The sequence below is a fragment of the Gavialis gangeticus genome, unplaced genomic scaffold, assembly GCF_001723915.1.
Source record: "Gavialis gangeticus isolate Ggan-Ray unplaced genomic scaffold, GavGan_comp1, whole genome shotgun sequence".
In the NCBI taxonomy this organism is placed as follows: Eukaryota; Metazoa; Chordata; order Crocodylia; family Gavialidae; genus Gavialis; species Gavialis gangeticus.
This window is the reverse complement of record NW_017729011.1, coordinates 14,453,482-14,476,971: the sequence shown is the minus strand read 5'-3', so window position 1 is coordinate 14,476,971 and position 23,490 is coordinate 14,453,482. Positions and strand designations below refer to the sequence as shown.

General features: G+C 44.0%; 1 protein-coding gene across 4 annotated transcripts; it reads right to left on the bottom strand.

Annotated features, from left to right (window-relative positions):
* Positions 1-474: 474 nt before the first annotated feature.
* Positions 475-21,343, bottom strand: GOLGA2 (golgin A2). Of its 4 annotated transcripts, none has more exons than XM_019510566.1 (28): positions 21,244-21,343; positions 20,907-21,038; positions 20,016-20,096; positions 16,327-16,461; positions 15,722-15,765; positions 15,501-15,564; positions 14,932-14,991; positions 14,414-14,494; positions 12,475-12,513; positions 11,458-11,520; positions 11,099-11,192; positions 10,244-10,350; positions 9,552-9,610; positions 9,204-9,345; positions 8,449-8,538; positions 8,177-8,284; positions 7,955-8,042; positions 7,034-7,380; positions 6,053-6,166; positions 5,238-5,462; positions 4,945-5,044; positions 4,755-4,843; positions 3,806-3,959; positions 3,594-3,661; positions 2,857-2,959; positions 2,418-2,524; positions 1,687-1,855; positions 475-1,576 (listed from the first exon to the last, which is right to left on the bottom strand). In XM_019510566.1, the coding sequence occupies exons 1-28, from the start codon at positions 21,292-21,294 to the stop codon at positions 1,329-1,331; spliced, it is 3,162 nt and encodes a 1,053-aa protein (XP_019366111.1). In that variant the 5' UTR covers positions 21,295-21,343; the 3' UTR covers positions 475-1,328. The 4 variants fall into 4 exon arrangements, with proteins under 4 accessions (XP_019366111.1, XP_019366112.1, XP_019366114.1 ...); XM_019510567.1 differs by having other exon boundaries at positions 7,034-7,377; XM_019510569.1 differs by lacking the exon at positions 14,414-14,494 and having other exon boundaries at positions 21,244-21,342.
* Positions 21,344-23,490: the final 2,147 nt, after the last annotated feature.

Here is a 23,490-nt window from a genome sequence, read left to right as displayed (position 1 = left end):
ACTGCATCACTGAGGTTTAAATAAGTTAGGTCTCTTTAAAAAACCATACATATCTTGGGTAATTCCTAGTTACTCACTGTCGGGATTGCTAAGTCCACAAAGAGGAAGCAGCAAGTATTAGATTTAAACCCGTATGTATTTGTCAAACACTGGATGTTCTGGTATAATTCCTTTTTGCCAGCAGATGGAGACAGTAACTCAGTGTTTGGGCCCTGCATTCATTAACACAGTATTTTCAGCCTCAAAGTATTTATCACAGTGCACTTGCAACTTTAAGCATTTCCAGGTGACAGTCCTTTCTCCTGCATATATCCCAAGAACTTAAGGGTGGGGAACAGAGAAACAGACTTTAAATGTCAGCCCAGAGTACCGCTAATGCACTCTGGTAGTGTAAGCCTTGCCAACACAAGGAGTAAAGGAGATCTAAGAAAAGGGGAAATCCCCAGGGTCCAGAAATTTGTAACAAAGCACATATATTAAGTGGTTTCCATTTACTTATTTCTCCCATTTTTTAAATAAATAAAACCTTTCAACATGTATACAGTGAAACATCATCCTTCAAAGTGCAATTGCATTCCTACCCCACCTCCAATCATCCACAAGTTACCTGTTCATAGCAAATAACCGAGCAACCATCCCTCGAGGACTCAAAGCAATGCCAGGCCATTTCTATGTAATCAGAACAATTTTCTTTAAATGTAATGCTGCCTAGGCAGGGAGCCTGTATCTTTTGGCTGTACAATTGACAAGGCTGGTTTCAAATACAGGGTAGGATGCAGCTTATAGAGACAAATGGGAGGTTTAAGATCTGTGGTATGAACTATAGAAATAATTATTCTGAATCCAAAGAGTTTCTTACCAGAAGGAGGGAATTATTTTGGGAACCTTTTAGAAGGGGATGGACAGGTTGCAATCTTAACTAGTAAAATAGCGTCACTAGCCAATCATTGCTAAGAAGTTGGCCACCAACAGTAGAGGTTTCTTTCTGGAGATGGGGCTGCAGGAAGCAAGTGATCAAGTTCCTCTGTTCAAGATCATGAAGTCCCCCCACTTTCATATGACCCACCTGTGGTGGTGGTAGTGACTGCCTCATGATTAGTTCAAGTCAAAGTCTGCACTCAAGAGTGCACCAAGTAACAGGAGGAAAGGGAAAGAAGATGAAGTCTGGTGCTAGAGCTCCACCTGATGCAATCCCTCTTTCCCCATGTCTTTAAAGAGAACATCTACCCTGACCGGTAGCACTGGTTAGAGATACAGGGCAAGTACTATGCAGCTTGGGTCCTTACAGGCTCACAGAAAATTGTTGCAAGTCAGGTTCCTGGTGCCATTTAAACCACCATGATTTTGACCTCATCGTTCTCATCAGCACGATAGAAGAAGGGAATACATGGGTTTTCCAACAGGGAGCCCAGCCTTTCTTGAGGGTTTTGGATCTCTCTCAGAAGCTGCATAATCTGCTTTGCAGTGGGGTCCTCTGGGCTGGGCTGTGGGGCTTTGCTGTCGCTAGGGGATGAGTTGGCTTGAAGAACTGCAGCTTCCTGTTCTGGTTCATCTGTTAAATTCACCTCTCGCAATCCTGTGAAGAGACCAGGTGAACAGATTACTATTCCCATCCAAACACCTAGCCCTCAGGTTCACCCTGCTAGCAAGCAGAAGCCACTGATGAGTGTGCAGGCTATTGCTCACCTTCTCCATCAGTAGCATTAAGTTCAATGCGCCTCTCCAATGGAACGGCGCTTTCAATTTGATTTGCCAGCAGGTCTGGGTTCTGAGCAGCTGCCATGTACTTGCTGTACCATTCATTTCTCTCTCCAACCAGACGCATCACCAACTCCTGGAGCTCCAATAACTTATTCTGCAGCAAGTTATAAAGAAAGGAAAGGCCATGAACTTCACATGTCCTGTGCCACAGGTAACGCACAGCCCTCACTGACTCTAGAGGAAACTGCCAGTATCCAACTTAACTGACCTCAGTTGCAGACAAACTAGAACATACTCAGAATGGCAGGTTCCAGATCTCCAGAGACATCTCCAGAGTTCTAAAAAAAATGCTTATTAAAATTGGTAGGTTTGAACCTCACTAAGTGCAGGCACCTTAGCAGATGCAAAGACTTCTGGTTTCAAATGCTTTCCAAGTCAATTTACTGTACTTTCCTTTATCCCAAAGCTAGTAGTGAATCTGGCATAGTACAACAATCTCCTTTGGAGATGCTACTAGCTCGTGCTCCTGTAGGACAGAATTGTCTGCTAGGCAGAGTCCTGTGGAAATGTTTGTTGTGCGTATGTCCTTTCTGAGCCCTGCATTTCGTCAGCTACTATGTCATCTCCATCAGTGTGCGCCCCTGCACACTCCACACATGCTCCATGGCTTCTTACCCATGGCGCAAGTACTCTCACCCTGAGAGAATTTCCTTTACCTTCATCTCTTCCTTATCCTGAGCCAGTCGGCTGATGTACTCCTCCTTCTCCCGATGCCGCTGTTTGAGGATAGCCCTCTGACTCTGGTACAATGCAATATATTCCCCTGGAACACAGAAGGAACATAGGGCGACTAAGAAAGGGGTTACAACATATAACATTTCTCTCTGCTTGAGCTTTACATTGTGGGCGAATAAACAATAAGGCGTTACAGTGCAGCTGGCAGCAGCCTGGACACTGAACTGGAAACCTGACTCAGCTAGGTAACATTAGGATGCAGCTGGAGGCCTGGCAGTAGAAATCCTGCCTGGAGCTGAAATTCTCAGGGTCCATTAACAGTTAGAAAAACACCTGTAGTTTTACTGCATAACTGAGAACCAACATGTTAGTACACTGTGCAGACTTCACTGAGCTCATTCTTGTGCTGGCTGATCTTACCAATGGTGTCTGTTTCCCCAGAGAGCTGTATACAGCGATGCTCCAGCTCCTCCAACCGCTCTTTCAGGTCAGCCTTCTCATGCATCACATCTGTAAAACGGGACTGAATACACAACTAGTATCAGCCTTCTGAACTATAAGTGTACAAGGAATATGTATAGAAAATGATAATCCCCATCCCATCAGACTAAGTGCAGGGAACAATACTGTTCTTTCCTTCTTGCTCGTCTCTTGTAGGAAAACCTGACTGCTTGTGGATGAAAGGGAATATACAGGACAGAGCTGAAGAAAATGTGACAAAACACTTCTCCCTCCTTGCAGCCAAAAGGATAAAGAATCCTTTTGATTTCTCCCCACCATGCTGGACTTTCCCAATCACTTAAGAGGCTCAGCAATCTTGGAGCCTAGCGGCACCTTTCTTCCTCATTTCTGTGGGATGACTCATTTTTAAACCTGCCTGCCAGCTACTGCTTCAGGAAGAGATCAAGAAGCAAAGCTGGCCCCATGCCCTTTGCAGAATAACAACTGCAGCAGTTTTACCAGGACAAAAGAAGCATCCAAAAGCTAGAAAGCAGAAGCAAGCGACAGGTTTGTCACAGGAAACCTGGCAACGTAGGTCACAGAAACCAGAACCCTGTCATTTATTCCAGGGCAATCTCAACTGTGTCCTCTATACATGGACTGGACAGCAAGCACCAGAACTCAGCAGAGAGCAGGGGATGGTGTCAGATGCTCACCTGTAGTTTCTCCATGGCAGTTTTTAAGGCCTCATGAACCTCCACTGGGACAACATCTGTAGTGGAACCTGGAAAAGAAACAAACAGATTCAGGAGGAACTATACGAGGAAGCACAATGAAGTCCAGTTCACTCTGCAAAAGGCACCATCTAGCATGGCCATCAAGCGCTTTTTCCTTCCCACTCCCCTCAACACAGCACAAGTAGCTTTACCTCCACCCAATGTAGCAGTATGTTGCTGCTCCTGCCTAAGAACTACTATTTGCTGCAGGAGGCCTCGGCATTGTTGTTTCTGTGCACTCAGCTGCTGTCTCATTTCTTCTCGCTCTCTCTCCACTTGGGACATAGTGGACACCAAGAAAGTGACCTAAGAAGCAATACCAGACATTGCACTTGAGTGCTTTTCACTTATGCAGTGTTGCTAATCAATTACCTCAGAACCCTAAGAATGATCCCCATTTTGCATATGGAGAAAGTGCAAAGAAACTGACTGATCCACCCCTCCACAAGTGTTTTATTCAGAGTTAGGAATCAGGAGGGGCTTTACTGAGAGTCCTCTGCATTAGCTTTTGCCAAGAGTCCTGTGCATGCCACAGTTCTGTAACTGCAGAACTCTGTGAGGGACATTAAGGGTTTTTTGTTTTGTTTTGGTTTTTAATCTCAGTTTTCCTTTTCAGTTTTGGTCCTGGACCTCATAGCTAACAACAGGGCTGTCCAAACGGCAGCAGCTCTCTGCAGCTGCCAGAACCACTTCTTTGTAAACACAATTTTGATTACTGCTCTCCCAGAGATATCCAGCGACTAGTCATGGTAATCCCAACCCAGGCTGCCTCCCAAGATAAAGAATATCAAAATAAACACCACAAGAACCACAGTGCTGACAAGGCTCTTATTAAATATTTTATCCTTTTTAAACTAAGCAAAGCTTTCAAAGGATTTCCAATCTGCCATGCAACAGTGCTGCAGAGCCTAGAGAGTTTGCTGCCAAGGGGACACAGCTTTGATTATGTCCCTTGCTATATACACGGGCTGGTGCCTTGTTATCAGATCTGACATTTTATGTACTTGCTGGTCCCCCACTGAGGGTTACTTGACAGGCCCACCACACTGAGATTCATACACAGTTGGAAGAAAGCAGCTTTGCTGCACATTGTAAACTCACCATTTCTTCATGGCTTTCAAAATTCTCTGGGATCACAAGTGAAGGTTTCTGAGTTTCTTCCACAGTCTCTTCACTCTCCACCCCATCTCCTGTAAGACAAGGGACACAGACCAAGGAGTTACAATGCACCAGACTGTTCAGCCCACATCAGCTTTTTAGCTGGAGAAAAAGATCAACTGTATTTACTCACCTTCCACTCGAAGCAACATTTTGCCATCCAGCTCTGCAGCTAACTGACTGACTTGAGCCTGAAGCTCTTTGTTTTCTTTGGCTGCAGCTGCCAGACTATCCTGGAAGAAAGAAGTAGCTCACTGGAGAGGTGGGATGGACTCTATGCGCCTGAAACCTGCACCAGAAAGTTTCACTACAAATTCATGAGCAACAGGAAAGCTCCATGTGTTGGCCCCAAACACTTTCTATGCCTCTCTAGTATAGTACTATAGTGACAGAGTCCTGCTTCCTATCCAACTCCTCCTCTCTTACCTTGGTCTGCTGTAGCTCCTTAAGGTGCATCTCCACTGTCACTTTGCCCTGAACTTCCTCATGCTGCAACCGGTCCATGAGCTGTGTCTGAAGCAAAAACTGCTTGTGTAGCTCCTCCTTTTCAGCAGCCAGATGCTGGTATGCCACAGTGTATTGCTGCAAGTGATTGTAGTACTGATCCCGCTGCTCCTGCAGGCCTTGAGCCTCCTGGGTTTTCAGCTCCACCTGGCACACAGCAATATCCAACCCCATTATCAATAATTCTATGCACATATACTGAGCAGCAGCTATCTCAGGAAGTACCACTGTCTGATCAAAGCCTCTGAGTATGGACAGACCGACAACTAACCCTGAGGTAAGCAGGGGTGCTCTGACACGTCAGTACTTTGCAGTAACTGGTTGTGTATCTGCTCTTACAACACACTAAACAGTGTTGGTCCATACCCTCATTCCTACTGGGCACCACTCATATAACACCACCTTCCTTTTTATCACAGAGAATAAGAAGTTCCGATTTTCATGACAGAAGTAATGATTGACAATACACCCAACTCCTGCCATATATATAGCTGGATCCAAAAAGAACTGTCAGTATCAATCCTCAAATCAACAAGGGACATTTCACTCTACTAAACACCACCTGCCCGCAAAATGCCAGATCTCCACAGTAGGATTTAGACAAGGTAAACTGTGGGGACTATCTCTGCATTTGTTCCTTACTACATCAATCTTACAGTAGAGCTTGTAAGTTGTCAGCCCTTCTATATCACACACTGGTGTGGTAGCACCCCGTTGCCCAGACACCCTGCGCATACCGTCTCCTTGACCTCAGCCAGTTTTTCCTGCAGCTGCCCAATCTTCTTGGCCAGCTCCTTTTTTACATGCTGCTCAGACTGCAGGGCACTCGTCACCTCCATGTTCTCATTTGTCTGCAAAAATGCATAACCACTATATGAGACAGGCCCAAATTAACATCAAGAACTCTTACACTGTACTCTGCAAGCCAAGGCAATGGGTCACATTGTCCTGATAGAACATGAAATCAAGGAGTGTTTCAGTGGCTGCATTTCACCTGCAGACAAAAACTAACAGGTGATTAAAGTTTAGAAAAAACCTGTGTGGGAATGATGGACTGGGGATCAGTAAAGGAAAGGTGTCACAAAAGAATGAGGTCTTGGCAAATAGCATAGCCTTGCTCTCCTTCAATTATGCAGGTAGCCTAAGAACACACAAAATGATAAGGGTTAGGAAACAAAGCAATGAGCTTGTAGACAGCTAAAGTGAGCAGATAGCTGAAGGAGCAACAGGAGGAAATGAAAGCAGTTGTGCCCCCACCTACACCTCTATGTATAACCCTGAAAGACAGGCTGAGGAGTTCAGACAGCTGCAATGTAGGCAAAAAGCCAGAAAAAGGATTCAGGATTGAGAAGGGCAAAAAGGCAGTGGAAGAGATGAGAGCAGCTGGGAAGAACCCCTTCACAGGCAACATGCATGCAAATAGGGGGACAGAAAAACACAACAGAGATGGAGGAAAAGGAATAAAAGCAGCTTAAGGTTTGGGGAAAGGGAGGGAAGGAAACCCCTTGGCACAAGCAGGGATACTAGATAATCCACTGAAAGCTTACTAGAGAGTTTGAGAGATGGCAAGAAGTCTCCTAGCACAGTACGATCTAACACTGTAGGTTCAATAACCAAAGCACCAGATGGCAAGATAAGGCCAATGTTTCTGCCAGGCCCTTATCACTATGTGCTGCTGCATGATTGCATCATGGGAGAAGATGCACCAAGAGACATACCAGCTTGACAAATCCATTCTGTAGCTCAGCCAGCTGCTCCTTCAGCTCCCTGTTTTGGCTCAGAGCTCGACTGATGGTGGCCTTGTCGCTCTGCATGTTCTCCAGGATCTGCTGTCTGTCCACAGACTCCTCGCTGTAACGCTGCACTGTCTTCTCAAGCTCTAGCAGTTGCTCCTCCTGCTCCCGGTTGAGATGGCTCAGCTGCTCATTATCCCGAACTTGAGCCTGGTACTGTCCATGAAGCTCCTCCTTTTCTTTCTGCAATCTCTGGACCTCCTCCTGCAGACTCAGCTCAGCTTCTGTGGGTCCGGCCAGTGGGGCAGGCTCACTATCCTTGGATTTCGCTGCTGGGAAAGAGGAGTCACAACCAGCTGGTCAGAGCTGCTCCACTCATGCACACATAAGTTAGAAAGGTAAAACCCTTGTTATGTGAACATGCTTTCCCCACCTAATCTAATATGCTGGGCCCAGTACCAAAGGATGGGATGATGCCAGCATAATCCAACCCTTCCTCTGGCAGCAAGACAAAGGAGAAAGCCACAACAGTGCAGCCATCAGTTTGCTGCAGCATTCCTGTTAAAAGCCTTCTGAATTGGGGAGCAGAGGGAGCTAAGTGCTAAGCAGGCACTGATATATCAGAGTTATTTTTACTTCCCAGTCTGAGCGATTCACTGGGACCAGGAGCTGCAAGTTTGCCTCAGGTAGATACAAAAAGAGGTTAATGTATTCTTGAGTGCTGGTGTGAAGGGCCTTTTTAATGTTCACTAGGTCAGGTTTCCTCATGCACATTAGTCTTTCCAATTGTTCTGCTAGTTTTGGGGTAACAAATCTGGTTGCCCAAACTTTTACATAAGGAGAATGGGTAGAGCCCCCCTCTAGTCTTCTGGTACCCCACCTTAAGCTCAAAATAGTTGGTCCTACCTGCTTTGCTGAGCAGCTGAGCAATACTGTCTTCAAGCTCCTGAATCTGCATCACATTCTTCTCCTTTTCTTCTGTCAGTGTTCGGACCTATGTGGTAACAGAGGGAAGAGTTAAAACAAGTACTTGCCATGCATTTCCTCCTGTTGAATCAGCCCTGAGGTCCTCAATATTATTAATAATAATGCCTCTGCACACAGAGAATACAGCACTGCTGTTTTTACCTGCTCAGACAGCTGCTGTAACCGTTGCTGCCAGATACTCCCCTCCTCCTTCAACTTCTCCACATACTGATCTCTTTCTGCCTGAAGCTGGTGAAGCGACTCTGACAGCTGCTCAGGAAGAGGAAAAACTGCATCAGTTAAGTGAAATGAAAAGTTGTCAATTGAAGGAAGACAAAAATATACCGGTGCAAGTGCAGAGCCTCAGCCAGTATTGCCCTGCTGCACAAAGGTTGTAATACTGACCAGCACCATATTTCATTCAAATCTCTTACCTGAGTGACCTGTGTTTCCAGGTTTGCCCGTTCTTCCAGTGCCAGCTGCAGCTGCTGGTTTGCATCCAGATTCCCCGACTGATTGGTAAACTGCCAGAAGAGGCAAATAAGTTACAGCCAGCATTCCTTGTTTTCTCTTTATAACTCCTCCTTGATAGCAACCTCTGATGTGATCCTTTTGGCAATTTCTATGGTTCTGCAAACTGTTCTAGTTCAACACAAGTTAACATTAAAAAAATATATGGTCTGAGCTGAAAGATCACTGTTTAGAAATGGAAGGGTCTGGGGGTTTCTTAGCCCTCTGGAAAAGATCTGTGGGGTGTGTGAAGGGAATAGTAATGGCTAATGTATTCCGATAGGTTGGCAATATGCCTCTTTCTTTTCCAGAAGATATAATTTGGTCAAAAAATTACTGGGCTCAATATAGTGATAACTGGGTGTAATTCTAGAGTGTGACATAATATAGACTACATAATCTTACCCTAAGATCTATAAAATGCACCAGAGGAGCTAGTATCTAGAGAATCACCACTGCAACACCCTCTGAAAATAAGCTTCCTGCTCCTGACAATCAACAGTTAAGACCTTTTAACGTCAAAATTGTCCCTTAAGTTTTGTATGCATCTTGGAATATGGCAGTGGGTAAATGAGGATTGTATCAATTTTTTTGTAGCATACTACACTTACTTCCCAAGGTCACAGCAAGCCCTACCCCGCAATCAGGAATATCCACTCCTCAGTAACACTGCAGTCACCTGTTGAATCATCAGCTCAGCCATTTCCAGTTTCTTATGCAAATCTTCCACATCCAGTTTCATGGCTGAATTTTCAGAAACCAGGGAGCGCAGCTTCTCCAAAAGCTCAGAGTTCTGCTGCTTCAGTTCCTCACTGCCTTTGCTGAGAGACACACAGAAATAATAAACTAGCTATGATCCTTACTTTTACCAGTGGCTCTGTTGTTTATGTGACTAGTTTATAGACTCGTCCATTCTGGTGACTGGAATGAAGTCATGTTGTGCAGAGGAAGGGAAAGCCAGTGCGAGAAGACAGTCCTACCAAAGTTCAGCACTGCTGGCTCTGCAGTAACAGAAAACTGAACTCACCTGTGCTTGTACAGTTCCAATTTCAGGTTGTCTCGTTCCTTCACTAGCTCTTTATTATGCTGGAAAAAGATTAAAAAGAGGGACTCAACCCCAAACGTTAAAGAAAGAAAAAAAAATTTAAGCTGCCTATTAAACCTTCTGTTGATCAGCTAATGTGGAACTAAAAAACCCAAAGCTTCATATTCACAGGAATACTCCTGGCCACTAGGGCTGAAACCTCAGAATGGACTTGCTTGGAAGCTCATATTTAGCTATAGTTGGCTGGCACTGGAGCTAAGTCTGTCACCCCATCAAACTTCATACAAAGCCTGAACTAGCTAGGAACTCATCTGTTCAGAGTCTTTTCAGACATGACACCACCAACTAGCCAGAAGGTTTTGCAGCAAGCTTCTGGATCAGCATCAATGCTCAAATGTCTCTTTGATGGAGGACTCCTGGACAGAAGCTGTGGTTGGGTTTTCATTGTTTGAATCTGGCAAGACAAATGAAGCAAGGTGCCAGATCTGAAGCCAAGACCAAAAAATAGTAGCTGTATAAAAATTAAAGAAATCTGCCTTGGTGACAGAGGGTACAAAACTGTGGTCTGGTCTCCCCCTCTTCTCCGAGATTGCGATATATGCAGCAGTCTCATGAAAAATTAAATGGGAAAGAGGACAACTGCTGATGACAGTGTAAGAAGAGGGAACTCTTACTTTTTCTGACTGCTTCTGCTGTGTAGAGATGGAAGACAGGGTGCGTTCCAGCTCCGATACCCTCTGGCGAGATGACTGCAATCGAGTAGCAAGGTCTTCAGCTTCTCCTGAACAAGTCAAAACAGACTTACATGGAACAAAGTTCTAAACAGCTTCACAGAAGTAACTAAACAATGTTTTCTGCTGACCCAGCAAATTCTTACACTCTTTTAAGGAAAGCAGCACATTGTCTGGTAGTTCAGAGAGTTGTGTTCTGTTCCTCACTCTTCCACTGAGTCATTTCAGCTTTGGGAAAATTAACCTCCTTGTGCTTCATCTTATTTTTAAAATGGAGATAATAATACTCCCTTAAGAAAGCATTAGGTGCTTATTATTATTTTTCTAATGCAGAAAATTGCTGGAGTTCATTTGAGAATGAAACACTCAGGCAAATTTATTTTACCATGATTGCTGTGGTATTCAACTCAAAAGCAACCAACAGGATGGCAAGAAAGGAACAGCCTGGGGTAATCACCAGGTCCTAACAGTCACGACAGAGCTTTAACAACATACAAAAGAACTGTGCTTCCCATGGGATTAATGTGCTGTGATTCTGGGTACAGCCATGACAACAGATGCAATAACTGTGCCACGTATTGCTCATTAAGAAGTCACTGAGTGTTGTAGGCTGGCTGCCAATGAATTGGTGCCCATGACTTGAATCCTCAGCTTTTCCAACTGAATCAGGTTTGGAATAGACCTCAAAGTTCATCTAGTCCAATCTTTTGCTCAAATGTTGAATGGGCTAGTTCTAAATCATCCTAGGGAAAAAAAATACATATCCAGCCTCTTCTTGAATGTTCAAAGCTGATCTACCTGTTTTCTGCCGGGCAGCTTGTTGCGTATGTCCTAGTGCTGTCTGTAATTCTGATTTCTCAGAAACTAGGATGCCAATAGTCTGAATATGAACCTTTGGGGAAAAAAAGAACAGCTCAATGTAAGTCATTTTCACTTGGCACTATATCTCCCCAGCTGTCAGAGAAGGACAATTCAGTAAAGAAAGAAAGGATTAACATAAGATCCAAGACTAAGCATACAGCCTGGTTGACTGGCTGCCTTTTCCTGAAAGCATGAATGAAAACATGCAATGGCTTTCACAAGGAAAACTATTCAGCATTAGTAGCTCAGATGAAAGCTAAGTGAGAGGCTTGACCAAAACAGAAGTTCTGACTTACCTGTAGCTGTTCCCTTAGTGCTGCTTGCTCTTTGACAAACTTCTGTTCAAACTCTTTCTTCTCCTGGATAAACAAACCGTGGACATTAAGCCCAGAACTTTTATTTAAAAAATGTTCAATGGAAAATGTTAATTATATTACACAAACTAGGTTTATTATATTGCAGCATTATTAGCATCTAAATAATACAAAGAATTTTTAGAAATCTACTATTTTCTTCATTTAAGCCTCATTTATTTATCATACTTCATGTGGTCTGGACAGTGACAGATTCTCTTGCACTAGCACAAAGCTGCACTGTTTGGATGGCAAACTACTAAAAGAAAGCCATTTCCGCTGAAGAGCTTTGAAATTCATTAAACACTATTTTAATATTACATGCTGTTAAAAAGTAAGTTAAAAAAACTATTTTGGGGGCTTAAACCATTCAGTAGTTTTTATAAAGGACAAGAGACAGAACATTCAAACCTAAAATCATGTCTCATCCGTAACTCATGGCATCATAGGAAGACAAGGAGAGGGAGGGAAATGTACAAGTTATAAACAAATCAATAAGCTGTGAAGCTTGATATGGTTTTGTAATTTGAAATAAAATCCAAGATACACTCGTCAGGGAATGGGCTGCATCACTATCAAAAAAACCAAAGGAGAAACATAATTATAAATGCATAGTGTACTAAATGTTTTCTTTTCAGGGAGTTTTAACCAGACATACATTAAAGGTTTGTGAAAGAAGACTGAAATGGACAGTTTTTCTTTTACGCAAGTGAGTATTTTGGTTTGCTGTTCAAATACATTTGTCTATGGAAAGCAATATAAGCTTTATACTTATGAGTCTGTTTTTAACCAAACAAGAAAAATGCTTCTGCTTTCTATCAGGTACCCTTTTAATTTATGCAGTGCCACCTGCACATTCTTTACATCAATTTCCTCAACAAAAGGGTGTATCACGAATATTCTGCTCCCAAGGGGAACAGAAATCTATCCTAAGACTACGGCTACTGGGATGCCTTTTACCTTCTCCAACTGATTCACAGCCTCTTGATTTTGCTGTTTCTGCAGAAGGAGCAAAACAGATGCATCAGTACTAAGCAATTTTGTCATACTGCTCCAATCTGTAAATGCATTTGCCATCTTAACCAGATGCTTGCGATACATATGTGTAGCAAATGCAAACAGGAATTCTATTAAACCATTCTGACATTTTCTACAAAGACAGGTTGTTTTAACTATTAAAAATAATAGACTTTGGACTACTGGCATACAGATGTAGTGACACGTGCTATCCAGTTCTGGATATACTTTTCAGTCCTCAACAGAACTGCCACATTTCACAATAAAAATGTTAATAAGGTAACAGAACCATGAATTCTTATATTTGAGCTACACACCACCTTACATTAAACTTGCATCCTACATTCTAAGGTTTTTATCATTGTAATATTTGATATGCCCCAACAATATATTAGAATCCTATTAAAAAGAATGTATTCCCTCCTACTTTCCCTTAGGTGAAACTTTAAGCATACCATTGACAATATGTCAAAACCATGATCCAGCATAAAGATGAACCTTTATGCCATGCAGAGTCCTAGTTAAGTTGACAGGGTTCTGCAAAGGGCATGGGATTTTGGTCACATGGAACAGATTACAGGACTGAAGTCAAAATACACAGCAAGGGCCAGTGTATACAATCCTGTCGCAATATACTTTAATTTCCTGTGAGACATGGCTGAAGTGAGCAGAAAGCTGGGTGTGCTAACCCACGGGTGTGCACGTGATATGAAGAAAAAGAGGGGTAACAGAGACTCTGCACCAGGCTATGCTACCAGCCACAGGAACAACCACAAATCTGCTTTATTCAGCAATGTTCCTGTTTGCTGTTGGTGGCCACCTGTGTCTTTGCCACAGCAGTTTCAGAGTCCCCTCGTTGCCAGCAACATAGCTACTACTCCCCCACAAAGAATGAACACTGATCAAGTACTTCCCTGCAATCCTACTGAAAAACACAATTTAGGAAAGTGGCAGTATTGGAGATAAATTATAAGAGGCTTTGATCATAGCGCCACCACTAGACCAAAGCAAGTAGGATAGGCCCTGTGTAAAACTCCAGGCAACAGACCACTTCATACACCTGTCCAGAAGTAGGTAGCCACTGGTGATCAATGCTCCAATACAAGGTGCCTCTACAGGTCAGCCTCAATACTACAAGAGAAATGAGGATGCAGTGGAGGGAAGAAGGGGAGAAGAACAAAATAATGGAGCAAAACAAAAGGGGTGATAGGATACATAGGACAGTCCTGTACTTCAGAGGCAAAAGTGGTGGGAAACAAGCCAAGGGAAAACCATTTCAGATCAAGAGTATTTCTTTTCAGATTGTGCAGGCATTTCTTGAAGTATTCAAGCAAGAGCGTAAAAAAGCAGCAGCAATAATTCAAGCAGGCCGCGGAATGCAACAGTTCATTCATAGTGCCACAGATGCTGAGATAATGATCAGACACAAGCCCCTGGGCTATCTCCTAAACCCCCTTACTCCCATTCTGCAGACAAAGTAATAACAGAAAGATCAACCAGATAAATTACAGATTTTCAGGGTACTGCCTGTGGACAAGATTTTGCTTCTACTGAGTTTGGTGAGTGCAGATCAGATCCAGCATTAGTTGTTTTATCATGAAGCTAGCCACCCTGGCAAAATATGAAGAGATCAATATTGTATGGATCTTATTTCATGTTATTTCATTTCCATCATACAGGCCAATACATTTAGGAGTCTTCTTTTAATCTGACTTTTCATCATCTGACTGGGTGTTCCCATAAAATCCACTTTGTTCCCTGAAAAATGCTGTGCAAGTAGCTTCTTTTGTGGCACTGTAAAAGAACCCATAACCTTGCAGACACCCAGAGAGCATGGAGGAGCAAAGACAATGTCAAATTGGTTGGCTGGATTGTTTCTTACCAATTCCTCTATCTTTGTATTGAGCTGTTTGTTAGTTAGATTGCTGGAATCTAGGGCTACTGCCAGCTCCTGGTAACGTGTCTGATGGGCGCATGCAGACAGGTGGAGGAGAAGGTAGAGGGGCAGAGGAGGAGGGAAAAAAAGGAAATAATTAAAAAGGACAGAAAGTAAATCAATATCACAGTTTTGAATCTGATTTGGATTTCCCCCAAATATACTGAGCTTTCAACAAGTTTGAATCAGATATCAAGATGTTTTATATATTTGTTTAAGGCCTGAATCTCATTTAAAAAATACTGAGAGTACTAGCTGCGTTCAGAAGGTCTTATTAGTTCCAACCCTCCAGCTGGAAGTTTCCACAGATGCCTGTCTCCAACTGCCCTCCGATGTGGTAGTTATGCATGAACAGGGCAACAAATAGGTCTCAACATCATTACAGTGATGGTCCCACTGTGTAATTGGTAAAGGTGCTAACCCAGTGAATGAGAAAAAAAAATATCAGACTAAGCAGGACTTACTTCCATTTCCTTTATATTTGTGGAAGAAACACCACTTTCCCCATTCACATAGGATGTGGACTACAAGAAAAATTGACATACAAAATAACTGTTTTATTTATCAATACAAAATAGGAGATGACCTTCCATACCCCCAATAGTATACTATTATTTATACCGTGCCCTTCTCTTGAGGATTATCAAGGCACCAACCAAAAGCAAATAATATCTATTTATCTGGGTAAAGGTATGCAACCTGTACAGATCTCTATGTACAATCACATCCAGAAATGGTCCTACATGAAATGTGCAGACCACATACTTTAGATTTATTGCCATGAATTAAGAGAGTGTGTTTCATGGACATAAGCTGCTACCCCCTCCCACTCTGGTTCTCTTCCTACTGGTGGAGTTTCACATTCCTACGACAATAGTTTCTACTTTTCAGGGTTTAAAAGTCTTACTGTTTAGTGGGTTGGCTGCAAAGAACTCTGGGACTGATGAGAACATTCCTGAGCTGGCTACTTAAACCCCCACTTCTGAAATTTAGAAGAAATTGCATTCCATTTATCCTGTTAATGAGGCCAAACCTGAGAGACCAAGCCATTGAGCTGCTCAGACAGCTGGCGAAGACTCTCTGTTGAAGACAGGGACCTACAAACAGAAAAAAGATAGCATGTTGTTTTACAGGGTCTATTCGGGAACTGGTCAAACTAGCGCAAGAGGCATTTTGATAGCAAACACCTTTGTCATCCCCTTTTGAGCCCTATTATAGGTGCCTTTTATTAAACAAAAGGTAACACACACACACCTGTTTTCATCCAACGCATTTTTATGACCATCAGCATCATGTATCTGTGGAGTAAGACAGAAGAATCACAAGACTGTAACAGAAACATACCTGAGCACCCCAAAGTTTGCATTAGACAACCTCTGCCTTTACTGTAATCCATTCAAATATAACTTGAATATTTATAGCACATCCCAAGTCAGGTCCAGGTTGTAGATCATTTCTGCTTATTCTGAGACCTCCAGAAAAGATGTTGAGCATTTACAAGTGATATATTAAGCCAGGTCAGTTCAAAGTCTTTAGTGGCAAAAACATAGTGCCTTCCTAAAGAGCTGAAACTTAATTCTCAAATTCTTTAAAGAACAGAGACCTACTCCTTCTGAGGAATCACCTGTTTTCTTAGGGATGCTCCTTACTAACTGAGATGGGGGAAGGAAGGAGCACAGGATAAGTTTCCTTATGTGGTGAAAAGTTCATTTTGCTTTCAGAGTTGGACCAAGATTGAGTGGAGGAGAGAATTTGACACTTGTCTGGAAATCTCACGTGACCCTTGATGTATTAATACAAACACACTTCTGCTCAATGCAAACAGCATCACTAGCGTGTCAACGCAAAGGCTCACAAACCTGTGACAATGGCATGCTACTGGAAGCAGGTGTGACAGAGCCACAGCTAGGAAGACTGTTGCTGTTAGATAACACAGGGACATCGGCAGCCAGCTGTTCAGCATTATGAACGGTAACATCACTGTCAAAGTATGCCTGTCACAAAACATATCACAGGGATTACAGCTACATGCTGAACGAGTGGAGAGAGAAACACACCCTTACAAGATTTCTGTGCACAAAACAAGAACATTGTGGTTATCTACAAACATGTGCATTGGCAAACAAATCTGTGTTCTCCCCAGAGCAAACAGGTCAATTCAACCTATTTTTCTCCACTGAATGCTACACAGTCACCCGTTACCCCAGCTCAAATGGGACCTAGAGGGCTTTCATGTAGAATTAGTGTCTAGGACAGTAATTTTACCATATGCTTAAGTAACAGGACTGCTATATATGCTACAAGGGAACTAAAGCAGGCAGGGCAAGATCAATGCCAAATCTATTCTCTCTGCTTTGCAAAGCACCATCTTCATTCTGCCACTGGGGAAAACACTGATCAACAGATGCAAAATAAGATGAAAAGAATGGGTTAATAACTAATCAAGTACTCGGTTAGTTCAATTCAAGCACCCCTTTTCCCCTCACCCTCTTTACTGAAATTGAGAATTGCTGTGAACTGAAGAGGGTTTGACACCAAGATACAGAGCATTATAAATCAAAACACCAAATTCAGCTCTCGAGATAAGCAGGTGTGACCCCCTAATGGAATCAAAAGGAGCCGATACCACTCCTGCTGTGAATGAGTTTGGTCTACATGAGAGTTAAAAATGTTATCTTTGCATCACTGCAGACAAATAAATGTACCATTTTGGGGATGGGTATGATCAACCACTATCTACTATTGAGTCACAGAGCAACTAGACAGTCCCTCATCTGCCTGATCTTCAACCTTACTGGGACTTTGTGATTTTTTTTTTCCATTTTCTGTGCACTCTGGCAGCCTGGCAATCCCTGTCATAATATTACCCCAGCCAGAGCTATCAATACGTACTGACATTACAAAGCAAACATTAAAGCAGACCATCAATAAATAGTCTTAGCAAGATTCTGTGGCTCTCTACAAGTTAATTTAATACCATGTCTTCTCTTATTCTAGCCTAGATCCTGACTGTTCAGAGGGAATCCAAAGCATTTATGTCCTCTCTTCCTCCTTCCCAACTGTTTGGAGGGGCAGAGAGGGGGTCTGGGTGTCACCTGTTCACTTGCTCACCACTTCTTATGCGAGTCAGGCAGCCAACTCTGAAGACAGATTTCAAAACAACAATTAGAGAATGCCTGAACTAAACTGACAAGAAAAATTGGAATGTTTAGAAGTCTTTTTTAGCAAGGCAGGTTCTTGCTGGCAGGGATCAATATATATTGAATGTTCCTTGCTCAACCCCTTCCCACTGCATCCTCTCTCAGGTTTCCTCACTCTAATATTGGCTCAGAAAAATCAACACAATAGAGCAGAAAGTGGATAGAAGGGATCCCCCCCATCATATCAATAAAATATATTAAATTAAGTTGGTAATATCCTACCTTGAAACTCTCTCTACACGTATCTAATGCATCATGCTAAAATGTGTAATGGTTGTCCTGAAAAGATGGTCACACAAAAAAAGATTCCTTGTAAAAAAAAAAAAAAGACCTCTAAAGTGAAAGCAGCTTGAAGACCTAATTTGCAGGGAGGGGAAAAGGGAAGGGAAGGGGCACCAAGGAATTTGTCAGAAATTCTAACACAGCAATTCAACCAACTACAGTTGTGAAATGCTAATAACCCAAAGAAGCTAATGACTCAGTCCAGCCCAATATATACCAGCGGCCATTTGCTTTTTCTTAAAGTTTCCTCGTTTGTCAGGTGTTCTCCCCCTTTGACAACCAGAAAGCTACAGCAGATGAGATGGGAAGGATTTGCCTGCCTGTGTTAAGGCACCAATGAAGGCATTAGCTCAGATGCCAGCATTCAGCTTTTCTGCCTATTAGCATTGGGTGAGTGTTTAAAGCAGCATTCCCTGACTCAGGAGTTCTACCAGCAAGACAACTGAGAAGAGAAATTCTCTCTCATTACAGACTACACTTCGAGAACAACTTGAAAATCAGTCTGAGGCCCTGGGCATCATTATCTGCAGCCTCCAGGAGGAAAATCTGTAACAGCTACTCAGTCCAAAATGCACTGGTGCATGCAAAGAAAGCAGAGAAAGGCATTTGGGACATGAAGACTAATGGAAGAGTAACATTTCCATATTCACAATAGCACAAACACGGCAGGTATGGATTAGGCCCTCATTTTGAGATTAGCCACTGACAGAAAAATTATTAGTACATCTTACCTCAACCTGTCCTCGAACAAACATCAATTCTCTTTCTGATGTGTCCATCTGATAAACTTAATATAAATTATACTTCTAACATGCTGCATTCAACCTCACAGGAAAGCACCTGTCAAGTGCTCCTACCATGCTCTCCCATATAACATCCCACAGAAATACCCCACCTGCAAGAGCTTTGTGCCAGGCACTGTAAGTCTCTGATGGGAGAGCTGCTGCATTAATATGCAAGGAAAACTAGTGAAAGTCTTATTTTATCTATCACATCATGCAGGTTTCACAGCAGAGTAGCTCTACTCCACCTGGTGATTAACATAGTTATGTCTATGGGTGGAACAAAAAGAAAAGGATGCAAGGCAGGTATAATGACATGCTGGACTTGAAAGCTTAAGGTGAAGAGAGTTGTGGACACTATACAAGTTAATAGGTAATTGAGGTTTTAGGAAAGCAAGAACACTAAGTACTTCCTGAATCATCATGTTTTATTTTGCATTTTCTGTGTTTCTATCAACATTTTCGCCTTCTTTAATTTATGAGACTACTTTTATGAAACATGTTGAAAATAAAAGGCTGGTAGAAGCTTGCTCTCTCATACTTGTATTTTATTACAGATAAGAATCTTCCCAGTCCCTTTGCTGCCAGAACTACAGGCAATATGAAGACATTAGAGCTAGTTAACACTTGCTACAAAATATCTGACTTCCTGCCTAGACATATTTAAAACCATGCTACTTGCCAGATTGCATCAGGTGTGCAAATTTCATCACCTGTCACAAAAATCGGCTGTCTGGAATAACTACACAGTTTACTTAGGGCAACTGCACAATTAGAGATGAGCAAGAACATGTACTTCAGAGATGAGGCACTAATAAATAAAACAGCGACATGCAAACACGAAGATCACAGATCTAGAAAATAAACCCAGCCTGTGGCCCAGTTTGAACAATGCTTTTATATGCCCCATGACGCATCTTTGTGGGAACAAAGTGTATGGGGAAAAGGAGTGGCGAGGTGTTTACTACTCATACCATTACCCAGGATCCCCCATACAATTCTAAATTGCCTGATCTCACAAGTCTATCTTAAGGGAAGCTGGTACAGTTCACATCTTTAAACTTGACACAAATCAGAAGGAAACACACAAGTAGGAGCAACAAAGAGGCACATTAAAAGGAAAAAAAAAAGCTCAAGGTTAATGAAAACAAAACTCAAGCAACTGACAACAAATATGCCAGAATGAAGCTTCAACCAAAAAAAATCAAGAGGCAGTTTAAAGAGAACTTGAAGCATGCAGTAAGGACAGCAAACTAGTCAGAGGGATGCCGAACACTGCCTCACCTTCCTCTTGTCCAATGAGGGTATGGCTACCCCATTGGATCGATTAAGGTCTGACACCAGCACCTTCAGTATGTTCTGAATCTAAAGGAAGTGAAAGAAAGTGGAAAGAGAAATGGCTCAGAAAGACAGAGTGAGACACCAATCAAAGGGTGGCTGCAACCACAGGACCTTGCATTCACTCTCCCTTTACCGAAATGGATGTTGAAACATAGGATCAATTATAGAAAATGAGGACTGGAAGGGACCTCAGGAGGTCAGATGTAGTCGAACCCCCGGCTCAAAGCAGAACCAACCCCAACTACATCATCCCAGCCACGGCTTTGTCTACCTGGGTCTTCAAAATCTCTAAGGATGGAGATTAGACCACCTCTCTGGGTAGCCTGTTCCAGTGCTTCACCACTCTCCTAGTGACAAAGTGTTTCATCATCACTAACCTGAACATCCCTTGCTGCAATTTGAGACCCTCGCTCCTCATCCTGTCATCTGCCACCCCTGAGAACCGCCATCCTCTTTGTTACCCCCACTTCAGAGTGTCAAAGGCAGCTCTCACCCCTCAACTTCCTTCTCCAGGCCAAACAAGCCCAGTCCTTTCATTGCTCACATGCCCTGACCCCTCACATCCATGTCGATGTTTTTCTTGCTGGGGTCACTTGATCCCAGCTGACTTCCTGCCCATGGCAGGGTGGGGGGGGGCTGGACTCGATCTCACAAGGTCCCTTCCAGCCCCTAATGTCTATGAAATCCACAATGCCTGATCTGGGGTCAAGAACGGCTTCACCGCAGACCTAGCCCCAGCCCATGGTGCCAGGTCCCATTAGTAGCTGCGGGTTGTGGACCCCACCCGTCACCGGTGTGCGTCGCCCCACGACCAGGCGAGCGCAGGACACTCACGTTCTCGGGCGACGGCCTGTCCCTGTCGTCGGCGCTGGTCGGCGTGTCGGGCCGGCTGCCCTCCTTGTTCTTGCGCTTCTTCTTGGCCGCGGCCGCGGGCCCGGGGCTGTTCTTCTGCTGGTACTCCTTCAGCTGCGGGGGAGGCGCGTCACCCGGGGGCCAGGCCCGGGGGGGAGGCCGAGGTGGCCCGAGGCAGAGAGGTTTAAATGGGGGGAGGGGGAAGGAAGGGCCCGGTGACAGCCGCCGCGGGGGCAGGGGCTGGTGCGGCCCCGCCCGCTCGGCCAAGGTCACCGGCCCGGCTACCCGAGGAGGGGGCCGGGGTGGGGGGGGGCGTTACCTTCTTCTTGGCCGCGGCCAGCTTGCTCTGCCGGCTACCGCCGTCCGCCATGGCCGCCACGTCAGCGGGGGCAGGCTCCGCCCGGCACCAAGCACCAAGCAGGCGGTGCCCGCCCCCGCGCGCGTGCGCATGCGCGTCGCCTTCCCCCCTCGCGTGCGCATGCACGCCTTCCCTTCCCTTGCCCCGTGCGCATGTGCTACGTCCTTCCCTTCCCCTCACCCGTGCGTGCGCATGCGCGCCGCCTGCTCCCTTCTTCCCGTAGCCTGGAGTGGTTTCAGCCTCGGTCCACTCTTTGGGCCTCTCCTGGCGCGGGGACTCTGGCCGCCCCCTGCTCCCTGCCTCTTGTTTAGGAAAAGGCACCTGTCACTGAGCCTTTGCCAGCAAGGGGGTTGCTGGCAAAATGCCTCCAGGTCCTGAAGGAAATATGCCGTATTTGTTGTCAGGAGAAAGGCAGGGCTGAGTTCGGGGGACACCCAGGCCTGATCCTGCTTCACGGCAGTGGGCTCGTGAGGGGACACAGCCCTGCCTTTGCCTGGGATCTGTGTAGCGTATCTTGGCCCTGCCTGCCCAAGTCTCTCCCTTGGGCCTTCCTGGGCCTTCGGGATATGAAGCAGATTCAGGAGTTGCCTCATGTAGTGTTAGGGTTGTGGGGTTGAGATGGTGGATGGTATATATAGGTGGTTTGGGCAGGACTGAGCATGCGTCAGGTGGGGTTTGGACCAGATGAGCGTTTCCCAATCTGTGGTACAGGTGCCACCAGTGATATGCAGACCACCTGTCAGCGGTATGCGTTAACAGATTTATTATCATTACTTTACCTGACAAAAAATTCGCTAGTGGTATATAAGGTTGAACTGAAAAATGTGCCAGTGGTACTGAAGGTTGTATCATTTTAAATTAGCGGTGCGCAATCTGTCAGAATTTGAGAACGGCTGGACTAGATCTCTGGAGGTCCCACCCAGCTGACCCCTTTATGATTCTTAGCTGTATGTTGGGCTAGTTTCTCTTCTCCAGGAAACGGTTGTGCCTTACAAATTTAACCTGATGTTTATCCAGTCCTGTCAAATCTCTGTAAGTTTCTCTATCATGCTTGAACCCTGCCTCTGGGATTCATGGTGTGTGGAGGATGTTGCTTTTTTTTCTGGATTGAATCTTGAATTCTTGAACCTTTCTCCTTTAGCTTATTTCCTTTAAGTGGGTAGAGTAGTCTGGATCAGGTCAGTGATCCATTGAATCTGTTATCTCTGCCTCCAGCATTTGCTCAGGGTTAATGTTTCAGAGAAAGATGAGTGTCACCACTGTACATGCAATACACTCAGGCAGTTATACCAGGGTAAAAACAGGAAGGAACCTCTTCCTGACATGTGCCTAGTGCAGTGCAAACGGTTTTCTTCACTTACCCTGGGTTTCTACTGCAAGAAGAAATTGAGAAGCACTAGTGAGAACAGGAATGTAGGTGGAACAGCTCTATCATTGGGTGTGGTTCAGGTTTTCAAGCACTGTGAAATGTGACTCATTTTAAACTTGGTTCTACTTCAACCAGCTGCTGTTTTTCAGTATTTGTCTGTATTGGACATTTTGTCCAGTTGGGATGTTGAGATGCATGTTCCACCAGGGTTAAACTTGGGCATAAGGTTTCAGAGGAATGCTCAAGGGCTGCAAGTGGCGGTGGTGGTATTGCAGCAGGTGTTTCCCTTTCTAAGTCACTATTGAATCGAGTTAGACATGCATGTGCTGTACGAAGGGTGGTGATGATGACACTCTTTTCCTTTGCAACTCAGTTCTGTGTCAGTTTCCCAAGCCTATTATAGGATTTTTTGCTTAAAGAGATGCTGTCTTTTGGATGAAATGCAATATTTAGGTTTTGACCACTTTAAAAATCCAAGTTATGGTATGTTTGTAAGAACTGGAATTTTAACCCAGGTGTCCTGTCCTCATAATTATTTGGATAGTTATAATCTGCACAAACTAAAGTTTCAGATACTGTTTCCAATGGAAAAAAATATTTTTTACTATTAACCATTGTGGGGGTGTTACTTTGTGCTGTTAAATAGAACTTTGTATTTTACACCGGAGGTTGCTGCATTTCAGTGGTGGGTAAAATATTTCATTTGTATAGCAGCTGTTTATAAAGTATTCTTGTAGCCTTCCAGGTCAAAATCAATATATATAGAATCATAGAATCAATGAGTTGGAAGGGACTTAGACAGATCATCTAGTCCGACCACCTGCCATGGGCAGGAAGGA

Coding starts and splice junctions, on each gene's coding strand:
- GOLGA2 (XM_019510566.1), bottom strand. CDS start 21,294: ATGGCGGACGGCGGTAGCCGGCAGAGCAAGCTGGCCGCGGCCAAGAAG. Junction 11,193..11,457: donor CACTAAGGGAACAGCTACAG/GTAAGTCAGAAC, acceptor TTTTCCCCAAAG/GTTCATATTCAGACTATTGG. Junction 1,577..1,686: donor TAATGCTACTGATGGAGAAG/GTGAGCAATAGC, acceptor GTCTCTTCACAG/GATTGCGAGAGGTGAATTTA.